The sequence below is a fragment of the Labrus mixtus genome, chromosome 22 (genome assembly GCF_963584025.1).
Source record: "Labrus mixtus chromosome 22, fLabMix1.1, whole genome shotgun sequence".
Lineage (NCBI taxonomy): Eukaryota > Metazoa > Chordata > Actinopteri > Labriformes > Labridae > Labrus > Labrus mixtus.
This window is the reverse complement of record NC_083633.1, coordinates 13,951,796-13,973,451: the sequence shown is the minus strand read 5'-3', so window position 1 is coordinate 13,973,451 and position 21,656 is coordinate 13,951,796. Positions and strand designations below refer to the sequence as shown.

Below are 21,656 nucleotides of genomic sequence, written 5' to 3'. Positions count from 1 at the left end.
AGTGACGCAACTTGAGAGACAAATTAAAAGACGTCACACCTGAAAAGGTTCAAATTAGGACTAAAAGTTGCACTACATTTTTTAATTCTAAAATATGCTGTTGTTTTTCTAAGTTTCAAAAGATTCGGAATATAGCTTGTTAGGCCTACCTGTGTTCAAATAAACTAAAGTGGGAAAGCTGAAAATGCAAGAATAACAAAGCAGTTCCAGTTCCATGTTGTGTCGTGAACTCAGTGAGGTTATATTGTCCCCGCCCCCTCTCTCCCATCGGAGCCCATTTGTTTGGAGTCAAACGACGTGGTGGTCAGCCGGTGACAGACATCACCACAGACATAAGGAAGCCTTGCACTGTTGATGCTCAGATAGCACAAAACCGATACTTGGGGGGGAAAAAAAGAAAAGAATGTCGAACCAAAAGTCTTCAGTGATACCTGGCGATGTGGAGAACCTGCGGAGAAGATCCATGGCTGAATCAGGTGAGACTCAGCTGCTGCTTGACCTCCATTCAACAGCACTTCAACATGAGGGTTTTTTTTTATGTCTCCCTCACAGCTGAAAGAAAACCCCACTTTAACAGAGTTCTCCAAATGTTCTTTGTGTTTTTATTATTCTGATTTTGCCTTAGACTTGAAGCCTAAGTGCGTTTATTAATTTCACCTGTGCTGCCGACCGTCCCCCTATTTAACTAAACAAAAAAATACACCCTTTTGTTTTCTTTGACTTTCAGGGACAGTGTACTCCTACACCGTTATTCAGTGATGTGTGAGAGTCTCAAATAATCCTAAATTGACTCTTCTGACCTTTAGTTCTCATCTCCCAAAAATTGCAGCCAATTTTATAATGAAATGGAAATCTCACATTAGTTTTTGAGAGATTGATTTGGATGTTTAAAGGTGAACTCCTATCACATTCATTTGCACCAGGAAACCTTTTCAAGTGGATTTCAATTCTCTGTGTAGTTGAAAGATGTTATTTCTTCATGTCTAAGGGCTTTTAGTTTCCACATAAGCTCTCTCCTGCATCATTGTTCTCTTTCATTTGAGAAACTAACGGACATGGGAATCGACAGTGATAAAGTCAGATCCAGAAAGACAACATTATAAGCAAGCAAGATCAACTTTATACAGCGTAACCAGCATGCTCTTATTTTAAATTTCAAAGCATAGCACAGCGCACTAAGTTTTCATATCTCCATGTGTAGCAATGCATTGATAATGTGATCGGTCGTGGCAGGCGGTAGTGTGCAGAGTAGGGGGGTGAGGTGGTACCCTGCATGACTCTCAGGAGGTTTTTGTTAGTCACACACACATTTCCAAGTTAGCAGGAGGGCGTTGTTCCTGGCAAAGGGTCAACCTCCACACCTCTCATGCAGACACACACACACACAAACACCAAGTACATCATATGTGGTTTCAAGTTTTTCTCACTGCTGAAGTGTCAAAGTTTTACTTTAGTCAATATTTTCCTTAATCTGTTACTCATCTTTATCAGAGAACTGTCTAGATCCTGAGCAGCAGCCCCGGTTTCCAAGGCAAAAGTCCCAAAGTGACTGGTTCAGAGTTGGCCCCCAGCATCCAGAGCTCGGTGCAGTTGAGACGCCCTCCCCTGATGCCTCTAAGCACCACTTCTGCCACTACACACCCAAATGTTTCCTCACCGTCCACAGAGGTATATCCAAACAAGTATCATGGCTCCTACTTGTAAATCTTGTCCAGTTGGAAGAGTTTTGTGCTCACATTTTTTTTGGTCTGCACAGGAGGACACGGCGCCTCGGCCCGGTCCACTCCATCCCGAGGGGTTCGATCCACTCCGTCGCGGTATGGAGAAGAGGGCTGGCATGAAGGCACCTCAAAGACAACGATCAGAGCTGAGAATGAGGTGGAGGCTCACAGGGAGGCCAACAACTACAAGGTGGGCTATGTTGACCATGCACCTAATCAGCATTCAAATGAATTGCAGGGGTCAAAATTTGGAGTTATTTTAAAGCTGAACTTGAAGCAGTGGGGATGTTTGGAAAAAAAAAAAAAACAGTCAAGACCAACGTCAGGAAAACACAATGAAGCTGCTTGTTTTTAGGTTAAATGTTTCTTTTGTGTCTAAAGTTAAAGAAGTGCTCACAATTTGAAAGGAGACATACAGTCCAGGTTTTAAAGATGGACGTGGCGTTATTTGTTCTTCTTCTCACCACATCATTGTTTCATGGAGCAATTCACTATTTCTGAATGGACTACTTTCAAACCCATTGAACTCTAATGTTTCATTCTAAAAGATCACGTTTAAGTTCCATTTCTCACTGAGTGTCTGGGTAACACATTTTAAATCCCTCTTTCTTCAGTTTGGCTTCCGAAAGTGGAAGATGAATGTAACGGAGAGACCCATTGAAGACCGATCAGAGATCATCAGAGAGCTCCATTCTGATCTTAGCATTGTGAAGCCTCGAGAAGGTATTTTTCCCTCATTTTTGTTTCTTTGGACTTCAGAGGACCCACGTACTCATGCAGACAAATAACAGTTGTAGGGGTAAAGCTTTAATTTGTAATTATGATTTCTTCTTTCTTTCAGGCTCTGTGGTCTCCTTCGGGAATATATTTTATGTAATCTTATTTGGATGGTGGATGTCTTTAATCTACTTCCTCATTTGTCCACTGATGTTTCTAACTATCTTTGGTGCACCTTATGGTGCGTATGCTGCCTCACTCTTTCGTATTACAGATTTTCCACAAATGCTCAATATAATGCTGTTTATGTTTTTATTGCTCTTTTTAAGGCAAACTTTGTTTTCGGATGGCGTGCTACTTCATTTGGCCATTTGGAAAGTCTGTAGAAAAGGTAATATCATATGCGGTATCCTTGCGTCTTCATTTTTTGTGTCTTAACATTGAGATATTTAAGTGCTGAAATATGTTTATTAGACTGTACCAGTGAATATTTTTGTTATCCTGTTGTTTCCTTTGCCTTATTCAGCCAAGTGCAGTTCGGAGATGCATTATTAAGCCTCCGAAGTGTGAGGTCATTCCTGAGGAGAGGGACAGTGAGGAAAGTAAAGATGTGGCGCCTCTTCTGGTGTCTTCTCCAATCCCTGTTGAGATCCCTGTCCCAGAACCGCCTGCTAGAAAGACTTCAAAACACTGGGTAAGATCACTTCTGGCAAAGAACGGTCACTAATATTTGAACTTTGTAGATGATGTGAATTCTTCTTCTCTGCAGTGTCGTTTCAGTACGTATGTCTGGCTGCTCTTGGGTTACCCGGTGTTGGGTGTGTTCCACTGCCTGGCCTGTGTGCTCTCCTGGCTGCTGGTCTTCACCATACCTGTTGCCAAAATGAACGCTCGCACGCTGACCACCGTTCTCCTCATGGCACCAGAGGACGTTCATATTCACAAGGTGGAAAAGGTACACAATCATCTAATGCGAGTCAAAGCACAGAATGTGTGCAATACTATCCTTCATCACGGTTATATTCTCTAGACTTATTACAGCCTCTTTATGAGCTGTGGTGAAAGAAAACTGAATGACTGCTATGTCAGTGTGAATAATGGCTCTAGTAGCTAATGCATCAATAAAGGCTCATTTGAGACAGTTGTAGCAGTAACTGTACATAATTATGCTTTAATTTGCAAATGTTTTGACGGATTTTCCTCTAACAGTGTTTACAGACTTCAACAGAAAGAAACTCTCTGTGATAATTTCCATTAACATTTTGATTACCCAGAAGGCCAGAATAACCAGGATTTAGTTTTTAGAAAGACATGCTGCGTTTAATAGCAAATGTCATGGCTTAAAGTACCATTTGAATATTATATTAACATGGGAAAATATCTCAAAAACTCAACAAACTTGAATCGTAACTTGTTGTTGTTTTTTCTGTTGCAGACACAGGAGTGTGAGAACAGAGTCATCTTATGCTGTTATCAAGCCTTTAATGTGTATTACTACAAATACACTGTGCAAGGAATCAACATTTTTGCTCTCAGTATCCTTTTTGGGTCGATGGTTTAAAATTGACGTGAAAAAAACAGGACAAAACTTGTTATAAAAAGCCGAAAGGTCATTTAAATATATGAGGAAAAAAAAACAGTTCCTGCAAAATCCAGCACTTCTAGTTCATAAAAGTTGTATAAGCTGAGAGTTGGAAGTGCTGTTCGGTCCATTGTCCTCCATTTGTTCTCCTTAAGACCGTGCTTCTTGCAGACCTGCTTCCTCTCGTCTTCTTCACTCTGGTTAATGGCTACACTGACCATGATCACACTTACGTCAGCGCAGAAACCAAGTTTGCCACAGCCGTCACCTCCATCATTCCACTCTCCTACTATATTGGCATGGGTATAGCCAGGTAAGGGTTTTTCTTTTGCATTGTTGCCAATAGATATCTGTGAATGAACGAGAAAGCACAGTTTGGGGATACCGGTTTATTCAATTGTTGGTTTAATGGCGATTTATTTATTATTTTTTTGCAGCATTTCTGCACAGAGTAACTTTGCAGTGGGAGCGGTGGTGAATGCAACGTTCGGCTCGATCACAGAGATGACGTTTTACATCTCAGCCTTGCTGCAGGGCGTCCGCGCAGGCACCAAATGTTATGAAGAGATCGTGAAAGCTGCCCTCACTGGCACCCTGCTGGGGTGTATACTGTTCATACCTGTGAGGGACGGAGAAGGAAATGCTCATAAATGCTCATGCACGTCCTCTAAACTCACAGTGACAGTCTGTGTTTGTGTACTCCTCAGGGTATCTGCATGATCATTGGGGGCATCAGACACAGGGAGCAGCGATTCAACAGTCGTTCAGCAGGAGTGAGCTCCGCTTTGCTGTTCATATCCATAGGAGGTATGCACATTGAACACACTTCAAACTATTTGTGGTGAACAAAAAGATTTAAAAAGTCTTTAACTGATCCTTATGTTTCAATATCTTCCATAGGTGTGTTTGCTCCTACACTCTTCTCAAAGATTTTCGGTAATCTGGTGTGTGAAAGCTGTACCAATATTCCAGGAAATGGCAGTGTACCCTTCGTCTGCAAAGATTGTCATTATGACACGGTGGGCTTTGTTCCCTTACCTCTATATCCGTATGCTTATCGCAGTTATACAAGAATGCTTTTTAATTCCAGTCCTGCCATGTTATAATCCCTCCTGTCATTAAGATCTTTTATGGGTCAACAGGAATTTAATATAAAAATATTTAAAAAAAGGTTGAATCTAATTTCCTCCCTTTCTGTGTTCATCAGAGTCAAACTGACCCGCATTTGATTCTGTCTCAAATTGAGTAAGTCCTGATGCTACGCACAGATTTCACCATCTCTTCAAATTAATTTATTGACTTTTCTAACTAATGATTGAATACAAACAATGTTTCCTAGGCCCCTGGTGTACACTATTTCCTTGCTGCTGCCTGCCGCATACCTGATTGGCCTCATCTTCACTCTGAAGACACATTCCCACATCTATGACATCCATATCAGTGATGGTCAAGGGGGCCATGCACACGGTCAGTACACACAAGAGGGCGCCAACACCTACCACCCCACTGGTGAGGTCCCCACTGGCCATCTCCTGGCAGCCAACTCTTGCATTAACTCCAGCGTTGGTGCCAACAGCCAGGTGGTTGCAACAGGTGTGTGTGGTTGGTGTGGTGTGCATGTAGTGTTTGTTTTTTTTAATCTCATGGGTGAAATGAAGTTTCAATCTTGAAACCCCCTGCCTGCTTTATTAACCTGGTTGTGCATGTCAGGGAAGCTTCCCCCTTGCAGTGCATGCCAACACTCCTCAGCATGTGAGGGTGAAGGACACATTTGTTGGTGCATGTGAAAGAAGAGGAAAAACATCCTAAATCACCGAGGTAAGTCATAAATCTTGAAACGTATGTTCTTATAGTGTATTTGTCGTCAGCAGGTCATCATGTAGTCCACTGGTCCCGCTGGAGAGCGCTCGCTGTGCTGATTGTTGCCACAATTTTGATGGCCGCCTGCGCTGACCTCTGCACTCAGAACATCGAACCCATGCTGATGCAGTCAGCCGTCTCTCAAGTATTTAAATTGCTGTATTTTTTTTAAGGAGGACGGGAAAAATCCTCTTATATCCTGAGTTTCATTTTTCATTCTTTTGCTTTAAAACTCACAGTATGAAAAATTAATTAAGGAGGTGTGCAGTTTTTCAAGTGTGAATATGTCATGTTTTTGTTGTTATTTGACACCACAATTCCTCCTGCAGTACTTCATTGGGGTGACAGTGCTGGCCATGGTGCCAGAGCTTCCTGAGATTGTCAATGGGATCCAGTTTGCATTACAGAACAACATAAGCTTGAGGTATTGAGGATTAGTCTTAATAAAACAAATTCCCACATGTTGGTATCAATGTGTAATAGAACAACTCATAAGTCTTTTATAAACATTGTACTTCTTTGGTCCACAGCCTTGAAGTTGGGAGTTGCATTGCTGTGCAGGTCTGCATGATCCAGATCCCCCTGCTCATACTCTTCAATGCTTTCTATGTAAGAGCCACATTTTTTTTTTTTTTTTTTTTTGTAGAGTTTTAAAGATCTTTTGCATCATGCAATCACTAGAATGTTGACTGGGTTTGAATTGTTTCGCCAGGATGTTGGATTCCTGCTTGTGTTCAATGACATTCACCTCTGGGCGAGCATCTTCAGTGTCATCCTGGTGAATTACATTTTCATGGATGGAAAATGTGACTACTTTCAGGGTAAGTTTTTCAAGACGCAAACATGGATTCAAATAACAGAAGTAATGTCTGGCAAAAGAAAATCCCACATGTAGTCATATTTAAGGCTTGACATGCAGCTAATGATCAACTGTTTGGCTTGCAGGCACTGCTCTAGTGGTGGTATATCTCATCCTTTTGGCTCTTTACTTCTTCGCTCCAACTCCTCGCTCTTGTTGATCTGCCTGCCAAGAAATTCTCAGAGGCTTCAGAATAAAATGCCACTATAAAAAATGTATTTGTGTGGGTTCAGTGGCACAGAAGATGGGGAAAAAGATTGGACTGAGGTTGGAAAAAAAAATAACAGTGGAGCCTTAAAAAACTATATCTGTAAATATATGTTACTCTGTGTTATTTTTTTGGTAATTGAACATCCTGGTTGTTGTAGCTGTCAAAAACAACAAACGCTGATGATCCCTTTATTGAATGTAATTTTGTATGTAATATCCGATTTATATTGGAAATAATAAATGCATTGATTTATAAAACATGGCTGTAAATTAGAACCATTTTTAACCAGTGCGTCACCAGAATGTACACCACTAAGACTCATGTAAGATTTTAATTCTGTGGGGCGCCGGTGGCCTAGGTTTGGATCCGACCTTAGGCTCCTGTCCCGCATGTCGTTCCCCACTCTCCATGATTTCGGACTCTGTCCAGTGTCCTGTCTATAAATAGGGGCATAAGGAAAGCCAAGTATATATACCGTATATATTTAAATTCTGGGTAGATTTTTACATTTTGATTTGTGATAAAGATGAAATGTATTACTTTTGGATATTCACACATTTTAAATAAGAGGACAAATAACATGCATGTAATCATCTTGTAGTCTGCATTCTCAGGAGTCAAGTGACAACAAAATGGCCTTAAAATTGAAAATACAACATTTTTTATGCCATGCTAGTTATTAGCCAAGCGAAGGACATTTTGGACAAAAAAATGTTTAGATAGCTTTTATTGAAAGTGCATCAACACAACATTCACACAAGCCTACTGCACAACATTGTATTGGCCACCTTTTAAAACCATGTCCCACAGTAAAGGTTTGAAAACATAAATAGCAGGAAATGAGATCATGCACTAGGTACATTTCTGTTTATACATTACAGAAATAAAAGGGAAAGATGTGCTCATGGATCAAACCATCCGGGTATCAACTTAGCTTTTATTCCATATCCTCACACCTTGCTCAAAAATGCAACATTATTTGGCATCAGTTCCGTTGACTGAAACATAGGATCTGTGTACTTGAGAAAAAAAAAAGTGCATTCAGGATAAATGAAGTGGATTAACTGAAGTGACGAGGCTGGTCAGAGAAACAAAATACTTCTGAATCATAGAAACAGGAGACATGTATCTGCCACCCTGATGTTTAGTGATTGTATGTGATGGTGTTGCAAATGGCAACAGAAAAAAAATAGTTCACTTGTAAACACAATTGTCAACATAAACATGCAAGAATTTTGTACTGCCTCAAATTTTATTAAATTCAAACTTTGCTAAAAGTTTGAAAAAGGCACTGCATTATAAACAAATGTTTAATACTCTGCTACTACAGCAAATCCCTGTGAGGGGAAAGGAAAACCTGATGTCACCAACAGAGAGGGATTGAAAGGCTGAACAGAATGAAGTCTTTATTCAAATAAAAGCATTTTTAAATTAATTTTAAAGAGCACCAAATTCACAGTGATGAGTTGCATGGTTTTGGTTAAGAAATGAGAGCTGCAAACATGATGGGAGATTAAAATCGTTTGATAAGAACCCACCTTCCTTTGAAGAAAAGATGCTTGATCATATTATACAATGGAACAAACAAGTTCTCAAACATCCGCAAAACCAGCATTGAACCTTTTCTTCACACACTACTGAAGCACAGACTGTGTTTCTGCACATTTTAGCTCGTTTAGCAAAAACATCACTCGAGGCCATTTTCAAGGCATACCATTCTTTTGTTTTTCCTATTCCAATCACATAGTCTAAAACAACTCTACGACTTTAAGGATGGGTAATGTCAAAGTTATGCAAGAAGAAAACAATTTCAACCATAAAAAACATGACAGTGTAATGACTTCATAACTCAAGCAAGTTAAAGCTCCTGGAAGTTTTTTTTTTTAGAGATTTAATTTGATTTTAAACTGATTAGCTAAAATGTGCAAAACCACTGTCTGACATTTTTAAGACTGAAAATATTATTTTGCTGAAAGTATCTATTAAAATAAATGTGAATGTTCACAAATATGAAAGACAAAGTGTGCAAACAGCAATATCAGATGATTTAAGCCCCCCCCTAGAAAAATGAAGTCCTATAAATAAATACACATGCATTCTTCTTTTGCACAGAATTCTTAAATTTCAATTGAGAGAGGGTAGTCTTTGAAAACATGACATGGCAACAAAGTACTTCCAGCTGCCAGAGTTTGGAGGATGAGAAGCAGGACTGTGGATTTAGTTTGACACAAAGGCATCATGTAAGGAACAGTGGGAGGAGTGAAGTAAAATCCATAAAACATTCCACATTTATTTTCTCTATCATCACTGAAACCGCAAAAAAAATAAGAGCAAACTAAAAAAAAAAGGCATCCCATTGTTTTAAGGCGGGGCTACGTTAGGCAGGGGAGGGAGAGGGAATTTTCCAGAGAATTTTTCCTGTGAATTAAATTCTGTGCTCTGTCATCGCCTTCCAGTCCAGCCTGGTCAGTCCCATCCATTCATTTGTTAGTCCTTCCTCCTCCCCTGGAGCCTATTTCAAGCGTTCAATGAGTTCCTGTGTGAGGCCCAGGTTGAGCAGCTGCATGGTGGGGAGTGAGATCAGGTGGGGAAAGGCCTTTAGGAGCTTCTCCCAGCACAGTTCCAGCAGGCTTGGCACATCCAGCCAGATCTTAAAGAGAGAGCCAGTCCTCTTGTTCTCATGGATGTTCACTACGCCGCCATGAATGTACATGCAGCCAGCCTAGAGACAGAGTGATGAGAATAATTATCAACTTTACTACAGAAATTCATTTGTGCATGTGGTTCAAAGCGTCCTAACAGGCGGTCATTGATGATTTGTGGGACACTGTGACTGACATAGTATTTTCTAAATAGGGGGCCGGGTGTTTAGTTTGTGTGCCCCATGTACAGAGGCTGCAGTCCATGAAGTGGGCTGCCCAAGTTAGAATCTGAAATCTCAAAAAATATATACATACAAAAAAAGATTCTGAGAGATTTTCTCTTTTTCTTATACATGTTTATAGGATAACTATGAAGGTCAGAGTCTTACTTACTGGAGTGACAGCAGCACAGTGGAAGTAGGCCGGCTCAGGCATCACAGCTGGTAGTTTGTTCCACTGAAAAGTCTGCAGGTTGATCTTCCACAGATCAGCTAATATAAGTTCCCCGTTGTATCCTCCGCAGATAAATACATCTGCAACACAGAAATGTGCATCATCAAATTCTGTTCATGCAGCTGTGAATGAAATCCACCTAGTACACAAGGTTTACACATGAGGATGTGATATCTGAAGGAACACCTGTGACTCTTTGAAGCACATTAAAAGACTTGGTACTTTTTTATTCAAGTGAATCTGGTAATTGGAAAAAAATAAATTAAAATCTCACCACTTCTTATTTGTACACAACTATGGCACCTCCTAGGAGCAGGATACCCTGTGGGAAGAGCAGACAATTCAGAATGGTGTATATGAGAAAAAGGGACTTAAGTTAGGATGAGGCGCAGACAACAGACCTATTTTGTCATGAGGTTTTGTTGTTATCTCCTCCCAGGAATTGGTCTCCAGATTGTAAGCATGTATCTATTAAAAAGACACAATAGCCTAAGTGAGGGTTTAGTGCAGTGGTGAACATGGATTTGGCTTGTTTACAAAATAAAAGTCTTACATATTTGTTTTCAGACACAGACTGCATATACATCAGACCCTTGTATTGGTACAGTATTATAAGCAGATGATGATGTTTGATAACTGAATAGTAAATGGACTTGGACTTGTATAACTCTTCTAACCATGACAAGCGCTACTACACTAAATGTCACAATCATCCATTCACACACTAATGGCAGAGGATGCTACATAAAGTGCCCAACAGTACTATTCCCAAACATTCACATGCCACCGCCATAGTAGTCACCTTTTAATTTGAGAATTTATTGCATAATGCTGTGTGTATGTGGGTATGTGTCTTTACTGCAAACTAACAGACATGCTAATGATGTAAAATGTGATTTATAGACCAGATCCTGCTTTGGCTTTAATTTTAAAAAATACATTTATAACCTCAAGTGTTGTAGCTGGTGTAGTACCTTGTCCAGAGGGTAAGATGTCCAGGAAGTTCCTCCTCCCAGAATGTAGATCCTCTGTCTGTCATGTGCTATTTCATGCCTGTACCTGTCACATACATGAAACCATGCAATGTCAGTGTTTACACCACTGAAAGGATCCCTATCTTAGTTTAAACCTGAAGCACATCCAGGTACAAAAAGACATACCGTTCCTCAGGCAGGTCGTCAGGAGGGTTGTTGGGTTTGAGGTGGATCCACTCCCTGGTGGTCAGATCCAGCCTGTGAAGGTCTGTGCTGTAGATGTATCCCGTCGTCCCTCCAAATACATACAGGAAGCCGTTTATAATAACCATCGCCTGTGGAAAAAGAGAAAACTTAAGTCACTACTATTTTTCAAATCAATAGATTGAATTTAGCTAAAAGCAATAAACTCAAATATTCTAAAAGGACAATTTATGACGTTTACTTGTCCATAGATTCTGTTGGGCTTCTTCCCTCTGCAGTTGAGCAGTGACCAGCGCTTGTACTTCACATTACAAACATGTACATCGTTGCCATTGTTTTCACCAAAGGGGATCCCAGTGCCGCCGAACACCAGGAGGTTGTTGCCGTGCAAAACAGCTGGAGAAAGACAGAAACACCAAACTCAATTTCCATCCACATTTTTGTGAGAGAAATATCAAGAGTGAGTATTACCTGACATAGACGCCAGCTCTGTGGGCATGTAGCCCTCTGTGCGAATCTGCTGCCAGCAGCCTGTTGCAAAGTGGTACCTCCACAGCTCCCTGAACAGCGGATAGTCTTCATTCTCAGGGCCTCCGGATTCATCGTAGTCAGGGTTGTACCCTCCGAACACATACAGGTTAGTGTTGTCAGCCACGCACCGATGCCCACTACGAGCTGGGGGAGTACGAAGCCCTAGAGAGGGAAGAACAAGGTTTCACCACATGAGCCCCTCTCCTCTGCTGTACGCTCCAACCTCCGTAATCTGGGAGTCATTTTCAATTCTTCTTTATCACTAGACAGCCATGTTAAACAGCGAACCAAATCATGCTTTTTTTTCACTTATCAGTAAGCTGAGAACATTAGTGTCTTTCACAGAACTTGAGATGATTTTGCACGCCTTTGTCTCATCTCATATCGATTATTGTAGTGCTCTCTTCACCTCACTTAGCACGTCCGCCCTAAACCGTCTCCAGTCGATCCAGAATGCTGCTTGCTCAATTACTCACCAGGTCAAACAAACGGTCTCACATCACTCCCATACTGAAAACACTGCGCTGGCTCCCTGTGGCATATATAGGATTAAGTTGAAAATTCTCATTCTCACCTTCAGAGCCATTCACGGTCAGGCCCCCCGGATTATCTGTCAGAACTCATTCACCCGTATTCACCCACCCGTTCACTAAGGTCAAACACCCTACACCATGCTGTCTGTCCCGCAGACACATCTTAAGACTCGTGGTGATCGTGCGTTTCAGTCCACAGCATCAATCCTCTGGAATTCTCCACCCGTCTCGCTACGTCTTTCTGACTCTGTTGAGTCTTTTAAAAAACAATTAAAAACGTTAATGTTTAGACAGGCCTATGGGTCATCAGGTCCACCCGGTGAACCTACTCATCTATGTTTTATTGTTCCTGGTTATAGCAGGATTTTATAATGTTGTCCATGACGTACTCATTTCTTCTTTTTTCATTGTGTTTTTCATTGATGTAAAGCACTTTGTGACCTTTGAATATAAATAAACTTTATTATTATTATTGTGAGAGGAGAGGTAACAGACAAAATATAGTTGATAAGTTTAAGGGAAAATAATTTGTAGTAAAACTTTGGTTGGGTTTAAAAAATACACTGCTCTCTCATGCTAACAATTAATGTTAATCCTCATTTGTTTTTCCACACTTGATGGATCCTCTTAAACTACCCAAAGTAATGATTAAAACAATGCCTACAATCTAAACCTTGCAAGAAAATGACTTAGTTTGCAGCCATGATGTCTTAAAATACAAAGAGAACTAAGATTTATGCAATTCAGCAAAGCCATTGGTCATTAAGGCAGATCATACTCTGTGTTGGCTTTACTAGTAAAACACTTTTAAAAAAGGTGCAAACAGGATTAATATACTTTTGCGATACACATTATCTTGGTTCTGATTTCTTATTAAGAGGAACACGCAGAATGAATAGATGGTGCTATAGCTTGGGTCGTTATGCTGAGCAATGTCACAAGTAAGGGCAACACTCAAATGTGTAAGACGTACATAATGACACTGAAGTAGTCGTAAAATGTTCACGTGAAAGACAAGTTGTGCCAATACTAAGGTAAAAACCTGCAGTTAGCATTGTCCTGCTAATGTTGTTGACTGACCTGCTAACGTCTCAGTATGCGGCGGCCTGCCTCTCAGTTTCTCGAATTTGTTCAGCTGCTCTGAACTACGAGCCCCTTCAGCGTCAGACATCGTTTACAATCCGGTCCTCCACAGTGACACATCAAATAAAAACAACATCTGTGAATGTGCTGATAAAATATCATAAATTATAACAAATTCCAGTCACTTTGAAGCGCTTCACATTTTTAGCCCCCGGCCGAGAGCCCCTTGACCAATCAGAGGGCTTGTTTGTTATCAGGATGTGACGTCACCGGAGGTGGGCGGGACGGAGCGCGTCTTTCCAAAACAAAACATTATATTCCTGTAAGTGATTTCCGGTGAGTAGGTGGAAATTTGACTTGAAGTAAAAAAATAACTGTAATGTTTCATACTTCTAACACAGCAGCAGCCGAATCAGAGGGAAAAAACACTGAGGTCAATTTCATTAACAAAACCCAGGCCTCTTCAGAAATTAAGGAATATAATAATAATCATCATAATAATAATAACTTTATTTATATAGCACCTTTTAAAAACACAGGTTTACAAAGTGCTTTGACAAACAAGAACAAAGCAAACTAAACTAAACACAGAAGAACATTAACAACAGCAAGAACATAACAAATGCAAAATACTAAAAATAATTAAATACAATTCAACAGAAAAGAACCCAAAGTGCACGATACCCAACAGACATATATAACCCGACCATCACAAGAACCATTATAAGAACCATCACAAGAACCCAACAACACGAGCTGAGACCAAGAGGACCAAAGATTTAAAAAGATGTAAGAAACTAAAAGAGCTGAAAAAAATAAATGAAAAGATAACAGCAATAAGAAGGTAAGAGCAGTAAAAGAAATAGAAACAAGTGGTTAAAGGATCAAAAAACCCAAAACTATAATATTAATAAAAATAAAAAGTAAATATAAATATGAAACATAAATAGACAAAGTAAGAATGATAAGAAATTACCAAGTTAAAACACAAGAGGAGATTAAGATATGAGCATAAATATGAGATAAGAGCATAAATAAAAGGACAGTAAGAAGTAAAAGAAGATAAAAATAGTAAAACCAGTAAGAAAAGACATCACATAAAAGCAAGTCTGTAAAAGTATGACCACTAACCAGACTCTAAGGCCTATAATAGAATAGAATAGAATTACTTTATTGATCCCAAACTGGGAAATTGTGGCGTTACAGCAGCAGGTTATCCAACACACAATATGAGTTTAAAAAAAAACACACTGTTAGCAAATTTAAACACAATATAATATTAAATACAAAATAAATAAGTACTAAAAATATAAAAACTAAGAATGTGAATATATACAACCAGCATTTGACTAATCATTACTAGTCTTAAATAGGAAGATTAAATATGGAAGATTAAATGTAAATGTGCAAAAACAGAGTTGTAAATGGACAGTATTAACATGAGTTAAAGTGCATGAGTGTAGACATGTTATAAGCAGAAACTATTCAATGTAACGGCGAGTAAACAGCCAAATGAAGTGAACATGAATGCAGGGATAATTTGTAAATTTAACATGTGCAGAACAGATTAGAGTATGGAGAGTATGGAGTATGTTATCATGATGACAGTTCTCTGCTCGCAAGAGGATAACCCTAAACATGTAATTATTTTGTTGTCATGCCTTAGAAACATAGTATTATAACCAGCCTAAAACCATGTATGATTTTAGAGTTATGCAACCTTAGAACTTAAACACATCTTTATTTTATTAAAAAAATGTCAAGATGACTAAATGTTCAGATGACTAAATAGTGGCCTCTACAGGATTGTAGAGGGCACTATTTAAAGGTGGGTTGGTGAATTGAAAGTGTTTCCTCTATAGACTGTATGGTTCCGACTAAACTGATACTTTATGTAGGCAGTGGCTGTATGTGACCAACAACAAGGTTAAGTTATCAAATTAGATAGGTGGGCCTGCAAAACACATTGGGGGCCACATGCAGTGTCAGAAGTTGTTTTAGGTGTTGGTTATTATTATTGAATTCACTGATTTGATAATATTACACCCACATATTCTCCCGCAGTTCTTATTTACCACATTGCCCCCAAACATGTAGAATTTCGGAAGTTTAAATTAGGACTGTAGTTGTTTAGCTGAATTGTCAATGCAAGCATTGTTACAATCCTCAAAAGGGGCGATGCAAGACTGCTCCGTGAGATGATTGATAGTACTTGTATGCATAGTGGCGACAATTCTCCCCTTCTACTTCTTCCATTATTTGTTTTCTTTTTTTTTAGAAAATATGCAGTTATATTTCAGGTAATGTGGGAATTATGAGTCTGTGAGACGGTTTCTAAACATTATGGTACAACAACTGTTTTAACTCAAACATATAACCACCACTGTAAAAAAAAAGAAGTAATTTTATTCCCCTGCTTCCAAACAAACAAAGTTATCATAATATATGCATAAATTACGTTTTCTATCTAATCAGAAGAAAATAAGAATATTATCAGTTTCCATTCTGGGTTCCAGCTCATTACTTTGTTGTGGTTTCGATTTTTGAAAGCGGAACTATTCGTTTCAGGGTTCGTTTTTCCAGGGGACCTCAGAGCCGATCATGGCGACTCTCGGCGGCAGTCGTGGGGATCGTCTCGGCAACTCGAATCAACAAAGGTCTGCCCTTGTATCTCCAGAGAAAGTTCGTGAACTTCTAAATGACGGAGTGTCGTCGGCAGCTGTCGGATCCATCAGGTGCACTTTTAAAACAATTAGCGCGCCATCTGTTTGAATTAAAGGGGCCGAAGAAGAAGTGAACATGAGCTAGTATGGTTAGCCACTTAGCCTGGCAGCTCTGTTACTTGAGCCCATGCTTTAACCGCCTTCCGCCGAGATTAATTTGAACAGATACTGATTTTAAATCTTGTTTTTCCCTGGATGATAGTTTGTATACAATTGCTATTGATTGCACTTATTATCTCTCAGATGTACCGACAGGTTTATGTGGTAGCCAGTCGTGCTATCACAGCCGTGCACACTTACAGATAAGGGGGTGGGGACCGAAAGTTTTATTGTAACGTGATACTGCAACAGTTCTCCATTGATATTGGACTTTTGTTCAGTTTCTGCTCATCCATCGATGCCAAATGAGTTCTCATAATTGGATTATACACCATTCATTTGTGCATTATCTAATCTACCTCTAAAGATGTAGAAAGGAAAATTGATCTAGCATCCTTTTTTTTTCACTGTTACGCAACATCTGTCCAGGTGAAATGTGGGAGAACTGTGTGTTCCAGATTTGCACTTATTCCACCATCCATCTGTTTAACCTTATTGTGATTTTAAAATATATTATGCACGTATATGTTGTCACCTTAGTCGTTTTATCATTTAGTAAATTATCAAGGTGTGTTTTTTTTATTTTTTTTTCCTTTTGTGTGGATTTCAGTGGACAAGGGGATTTGAAAGGTCTGGAAGCAAAAAGCGACACCCGAGCACCTTGTGAGGCAACAAACAAAGAAGCCTTCTTCTCAAGAGTGGAATCTTATTCAATATCCTTTCCTCCAGTGTGACCTTTGACAGAAAATGCCTGTTGATGTTGGAGAGGATTTTGAGTAGCAGCAACAGAATATGTTAGAATTAACAAATGCAGCCCTTGTTTCTCTATAATATTTAATGAGTGTATGAGTAAACGTAATCAACCCTTATGGGACATTATTTAATAACTTTAATTCAGAGAATGTATGATGTTTATGTTAAAGACTTGTCATGTGTCTGAGTGAAATTCTCCTTAGCGTAGCACTGTTTGAAATGGGCAGGCAAACCTCGCACACTGTCCCCCTTGGTTTGCGCCAGATATGGCTGGATCAACGTCGGCTGTGATATGCTCAAATGCTCCACCTGCCAGGCTTTCCTCTGTGCATCATTACAACCAACTTTGGACATTAAAAAATGTGAGTGAAACTTACAGCAGAAGAAGAAGAAGAAAATGTCAGAACTGATGCTGTCTGTTCTTTGGCAAGGTTACACTGATGTTGTCACTCTGCCAAAAAATAAAGGTCAAGCAACCCTGCCTTTTTTCTTTATTAGATGAATCCCGCATTGCAGAGCTATTGGGGCAGCTTCAGACGCAGCATGAGAGGTTTTGCCCGTGGCCTGACTTTCCATGCCCAGGTAGAAACAAACATCTGTTCTAATGCATGTATTAACAGTAGTGACACCTAATGGAACCATGTTCATCTGTATTGACACTGAGTTATCAACATGATGGTCAAGGTAAATGCTGATTTCATTTCAGAGCGTTTCTGGCTGGTTCCAGCCTGTGAACCACCAGCACTTCTCACCGACTTCTTAGAGCGCTTCCAGAGCGCCTGCCTGCTTGCACATCAGCTGCCGGCCATGAAGCCGGAGCATCTGAAGTCTATGGTGAGGCAGCAGAAGCATTTCTTGTGTTCTGACTAAAATGCTTTCTGAAACCTTATGTACATTGTTCATGTAACAGTTTGGGCCTTGAAGGACCTTTCCAATAGTTAAATGGATAGACGGATCACAATTTAAATGTAGACAATAAACAAGGATTTCTAGTTTCTTCACATGTATTTATCATCCACTTTTTCCCTTGCAGGCACTGACTGAGGATGTTGTCAGTGTTATACTGCAGCTGATAGAAGAGGAACAGAAAAAAAAGGGACAAACTCTAAGTACCGAACCTTTGGCTGTCCAGGTGGCTGCATGTATTGTTTCTCTGTGTGGCTGGGCTGCAAGGTGAGATAAAAATCCTCTTCTACTGTCCTTGATCAATCACTACAAGTCTTTAAGTTGCATATTTAAGACAAAATATTTTTCATTTGAAGCTTAAATATGCACAATTTCAGCACTTCTTTATCTCCTTAGAATGTTTACACCATGGATTTCTGCTCTTTTTTTTTTTAGCCCAACTCTGAAGGCCATGAACCTACCCATCCTCACCTGTTCGTACTGTATGCGCAAGGTGGGCTTGTGGAACTTCTACCAGATGGAGGGAATGGCAGGAGTAGAAGATGGAGATGGAGATGCCTCATCAAACACTGGAGGCCCGTCTGCTCAGACAACAGTTGCAGCCTCAGCAGGTTCACACGAGGGCCAGGGGGACCAGCCTGCTTCTGCCTCGTCCACCCCTGCTACAACTCCTTCTCGCATGAAGCTGAGGAGTCAGGACACCTCCCGCTCTGAACAGGCAAGCTTTGCGCTTTACTCAGACTTACCTTACTCTCTATATAAATAGTATGTTCAATTTCTGATGTGCCAGGCTTCTTTTTCACCTGTAATCATTCATGTTACAGGGTGAGGGAACTTCCTCTCCTGTAGGTTTGCGTTCCCGGAGCAGAGACTCGCCAAGTCCCAATGAAGAAATGCCGAGTCCTTTGCCAAGGGCTAAAAGGCCAGCGGCACGCAGTAAAGGCCAAGGGGACAACCCCGGGGCTGAAGGTGCTTCCAGCCTGCAAAACCCTCCTAAACGGCTGTGCCTTTCATCAGTTGCTGCTACTGTAAGAACTAACAATCCTACTGTTTTCACATCTTGTGTTTTGCAGATTTATTTAAGTTTGTGTAAATTTGACTTTTTGTACAGGGATGCCTGCCTATGAGAACGTTGTTTATAGAACAATATCAATGCTATGACCGCTTCCTTCAAGAAAGGGGTACACATTGCTTTATATTAGAATCACAGTTTTAATTCTTACCTGTACATTCTCATTTTCGCTTGACAGATTTAGCAATATTTACTTTAACGAGGGCAACTAGAGTTAGTTCTACTCATGTCTAAAGTGAAAATTACATTTTTAATTAATCATTTATCCAATATTAGTTACAACTCTGCCTCTTTAATCTTTGATCTTTATCCCACTTTCACATGATATTATAAAGAGCTTTTTGACTTTCTCTCTGATGTTTCAGGATTGGCTCCTGCACAAGAATGCTTTTGACCCCCTCTCTCAGCACAGAGACTGGTGTCCCTGGGTCTCTGTGGGAAAGGAGAATGTGGATCCAGGGTCAAGCCCCTTTTTGGATGGAGGAGCTGGGCTTCACCAGCAGGGCTGGAAGGCTGCTCTCAACCTCCTCGTGCCAATGAAAAGGAACTCTAATATATCAGAAGGCAGTCCGGCAGGGGCAAGTCAAGAACTCTGAATTTTACAACAAAAATAATGCATAGCAATTATGCTAGCAGAGCCTATGCTAATTCCTAAATTCATACGGTTAACTATTGGATATTTAGCTCTTATTTTGAGAGTTTCTGATAATTTTCTGTGCTCTCTTTTCTTCCAGGGCCCTCGTGACAAGTCTAAAAGGGTGTTTGCCATATTCCGTCAGTGGCAGGTATCCACCCCTGCATCTCAGTAGACTGTATTCCATCCATGCAGCACTGGAACACTGAAACAAATACCTGACAGGCCCTCTTCTTGTGGTACAGAGTCTATAGTACCAATGACAGGATTGTCATATCATTGTATGCCATCCGTTACAGTCGTGTTTACAGTCAGAGCTTTTCTGGTGGGAACAGAAGTTGATTGTCTTTAATGACTTCTCTGTAAACATTGAAGTTCATAAAGGATGCCTGTGAGGTTTTAAACCATTTCAAACTGGGATGTGCAGACACTGCGGGGCTGAACAGGCCTTATATTATGTGTACACGTTAGTGGTCATCAAGTGATTTTAACATATCTTGGCATTACATTGGCCACAAAGAAGGCCTCTTCTGTTAACCTCTCATGAAGTCTGTGTCGATAGTCCTCCATCACATCATGATAGTGTGGATTTCTGTGGATTATTAGGAAGTACGAATCCCAGATGGTGAGACAGGGCCAAATGGCTTGACACTGGAAAGGTGATGTTTACCTTCTATGTACATTGAGTCATTTGAGTAAACATTAACCTGAGATAAGAAAAAAAAAAAGCTGTGAGGAAGTTATTTTTGTGTACTGTTATGGATTCTCTTTGAATAGAACAGAATCTTTTTGGAGTATTGAAATGTTTGTTTTCTTATAGTCAGCGCTAAAATCCTATTTCTCACAGGCAGGGGGTAACGTGCCATGAACTAAAACCTGTTTTAAACTAGATTCAGAATGTCTGGGCTTTTTGCCGTTCTCTGATATGTCTTTGCTAATGCAGTCTTCTCTCTCTTGCATGTGCTTATATCTAAGTAGAATTTTACTAAGGGTTTAATAAAATGCTCTTCTCAAAGTTTGTTTCACTTTGTAAGTCATTCCTCTGGATAATAGTTGGAAAGAGGCATCTATAATATTTCAGTCTGATGTACGCAGTGACTGACCTCTGAAAGTTTCTTGTTTATTTCACAGGGATGTGTCCTCGATTCAAAACTTGTTTCTTCCATTTACTGTAGGATGTTTCCTTTCGGTACTTACCCGTTGGTGGCAATTTTGTAGCCTTAAATATCTTAACTTATTTGTTTAAAAGAGTAAATGCCACACAGTTTATTCCATTGTACTCGCTGTTCTGTACAAATAACAGGTATATGTCAACTGTATTTAAAATTAATTTGCTGTTATCAAAGCAGATATGAGGCTGTCCTCGGAGCAATTGTATGCTGTAATGGTAAGCTTTGGTGGCCCTTTTTAAAGCATTTTCTTGGTTATGTAGCCTGTATAATTTAAACCTCGCAACAAATATGGCTATAGCTATAAACCATCATTTAGCCCAAGGGTGGGCAACTGGCCACATGCGGCCCCCATCAACCCTCAACGTGGCCCTTGAGTCAATTTTTACACATCAATTAATTGGAAACATGAAAAACATGACAAAATCTGCCATGAAATCATGAAAACCAGAAATATGTCCATAATAATATTTGATCACTGGTCTATGTTGAGTTAAATTTGAGACATTATTGACCGTAATCGTTTTTGTATCCTACAATTTGGCCCCCTGGCAGTGAGAATTAAATGAATGTGGCCCCTTGCTGTGACCAAAGTTGCCCATCCCTGATTTAGCCAAATAAACTTTAAAGGAAAAGTTTGCAGCAAAGGGTACACAATATCTTTTTGAAAATGCTCTCGTTAAAGGATTGTTGCCAGACATTTTGTGGTACATATTCTGGAGTCCTGCTTTTGGGTGTGTCAGTTCTTGAGAGCGTGGAAGAAAGGCAAAACTATGACATAAAACTGAATTGCCCAGCCCTGTAAAAGTGTTCAACTATAGAGTAACTAAAATGCATCAATAATCTACCAATTTTAAATCCCTAAACTAAAAATACATGTATACGTGGTTTCAATTTGCACTTAAACGTGAAATTGTAGCTAAAACTACA

General features: G+C 39.9%; 3 protein-coding genes across 6 annotated transcripts; 2 read left to right on the top strand and 1 right to left on the bottom strand.

Annotated features, from left to right (window-relative positions):
• The first annotated feature begins 263 nt into the window (after window positions 1–263).
• cax1 (cation/H+ exchanger protein 1) lies at window positions 264–7,207 on the top strand. Of its 4 annotated transcripts, none has more exons than XM_061030212.1 (20): window positions 264–476; window positions 1,492–1,668; window positions 1,757–1,911; window positions 2,336–2,444; window positions 2,563–2,679; window positions 2,768–2,829; window positions 2,965–3,132; window positions 3,208–3,393; window positions 3,874–3,973; window positions 4,192–4,333; window positions 4,458–4,641; window positions 4,728–4,827; window positions 4,921–5,039; window positions 5,228–5,265; window positions 5,360–5,613; window positions 5,889–6,025; window positions 6,210–6,304; window positions 6,411–6,489; window positions 6,593–6,701; window positions 6,826–7,207. In XM_061030212.1, the coding sequence occupies exons 1-20, from the start codon at window positions 404–406 to the stop codon at window positions 6,897–6,899; spliced, it is 2,478 nt and encodes an 825-aa protein (XP_060886195.1). In that variant the 5' UTR covers window positions 264–403; the 3' UTR covers window positions 6,900–7,207. The 4 variants fall into 4 exon arrangements, with proteins under 4 accessions (XP_060886195.1, XP_060886199.1, XP_060886198.1 ...); XM_061030216.1 differs by having other exon boundaries at window positions 265–476; window positions 5,360–5,487; window positions 5,892–6,025; XM_061030215.1 differs by having other exon boundaries at window positions 265–476; window positions 5,360–5,487.
• A 452-nt stretch (window positions 7,208–7,659) lies between these two features.
• klhdc10 (kelch domain containing 10) lies at window positions 7,660–13,624 on the bottom strand. The gene is made up of 9 exons (XM_061029571.1): window positions 13,368–13,624; window positions 11,695–11,916; window positions 11,465–11,619; window positions 11,206–11,354; window positions 11,020–11,104; window positions 10,447–10,513; window positions 10,320–10,367; window positions 9,986–10,125; window positions 7,660–9,672 (listed from the first exon to the last, which is right to left on the bottom strand). Exons 1-9 carry the CDS (start codon window positions 13,456–13,458, stop codon window positions 9,463–9,465), a joined length of 1,167 nt encoding a protein of 388 aa, XP_060885554.1. The 5' UTR covers window positions 13,459–13,624; the 3' UTR covers window positions 7,660–9,462.
• A 2,321-nt stretch (window positions 13,625–15,945) lies between these two features.
• Window positions 15,946–20,572, top strand: zc3hc1 (zinc finger, C3HC-type containing 1). The gene is made up of 9 exons (XM_061029788.1): window positions 15,946–16,105; window positions 16,803–16,905; window positions 17,157–17,307; window positions 17,444–17,527; window positions 17,652–17,779; window positions 17,979–18,118; window positions 18,287–18,569; window positions 18,676–18,879; window positions 19,289–20,572. Exons 1-9 carry the CDS (start codon window positions 15,972–15,974, stop codon window positions 19,517–19,519), a joined length of 1,458 nt encoding a protein of 485 aa, XP_060885771.1. The 5' UTR covers window positions 15,946–15,971; the 3' UTR covers window positions 19,520–20,572.
• Window positions 20,573–21,656: the final 1,084 nt, after the last annotated feature.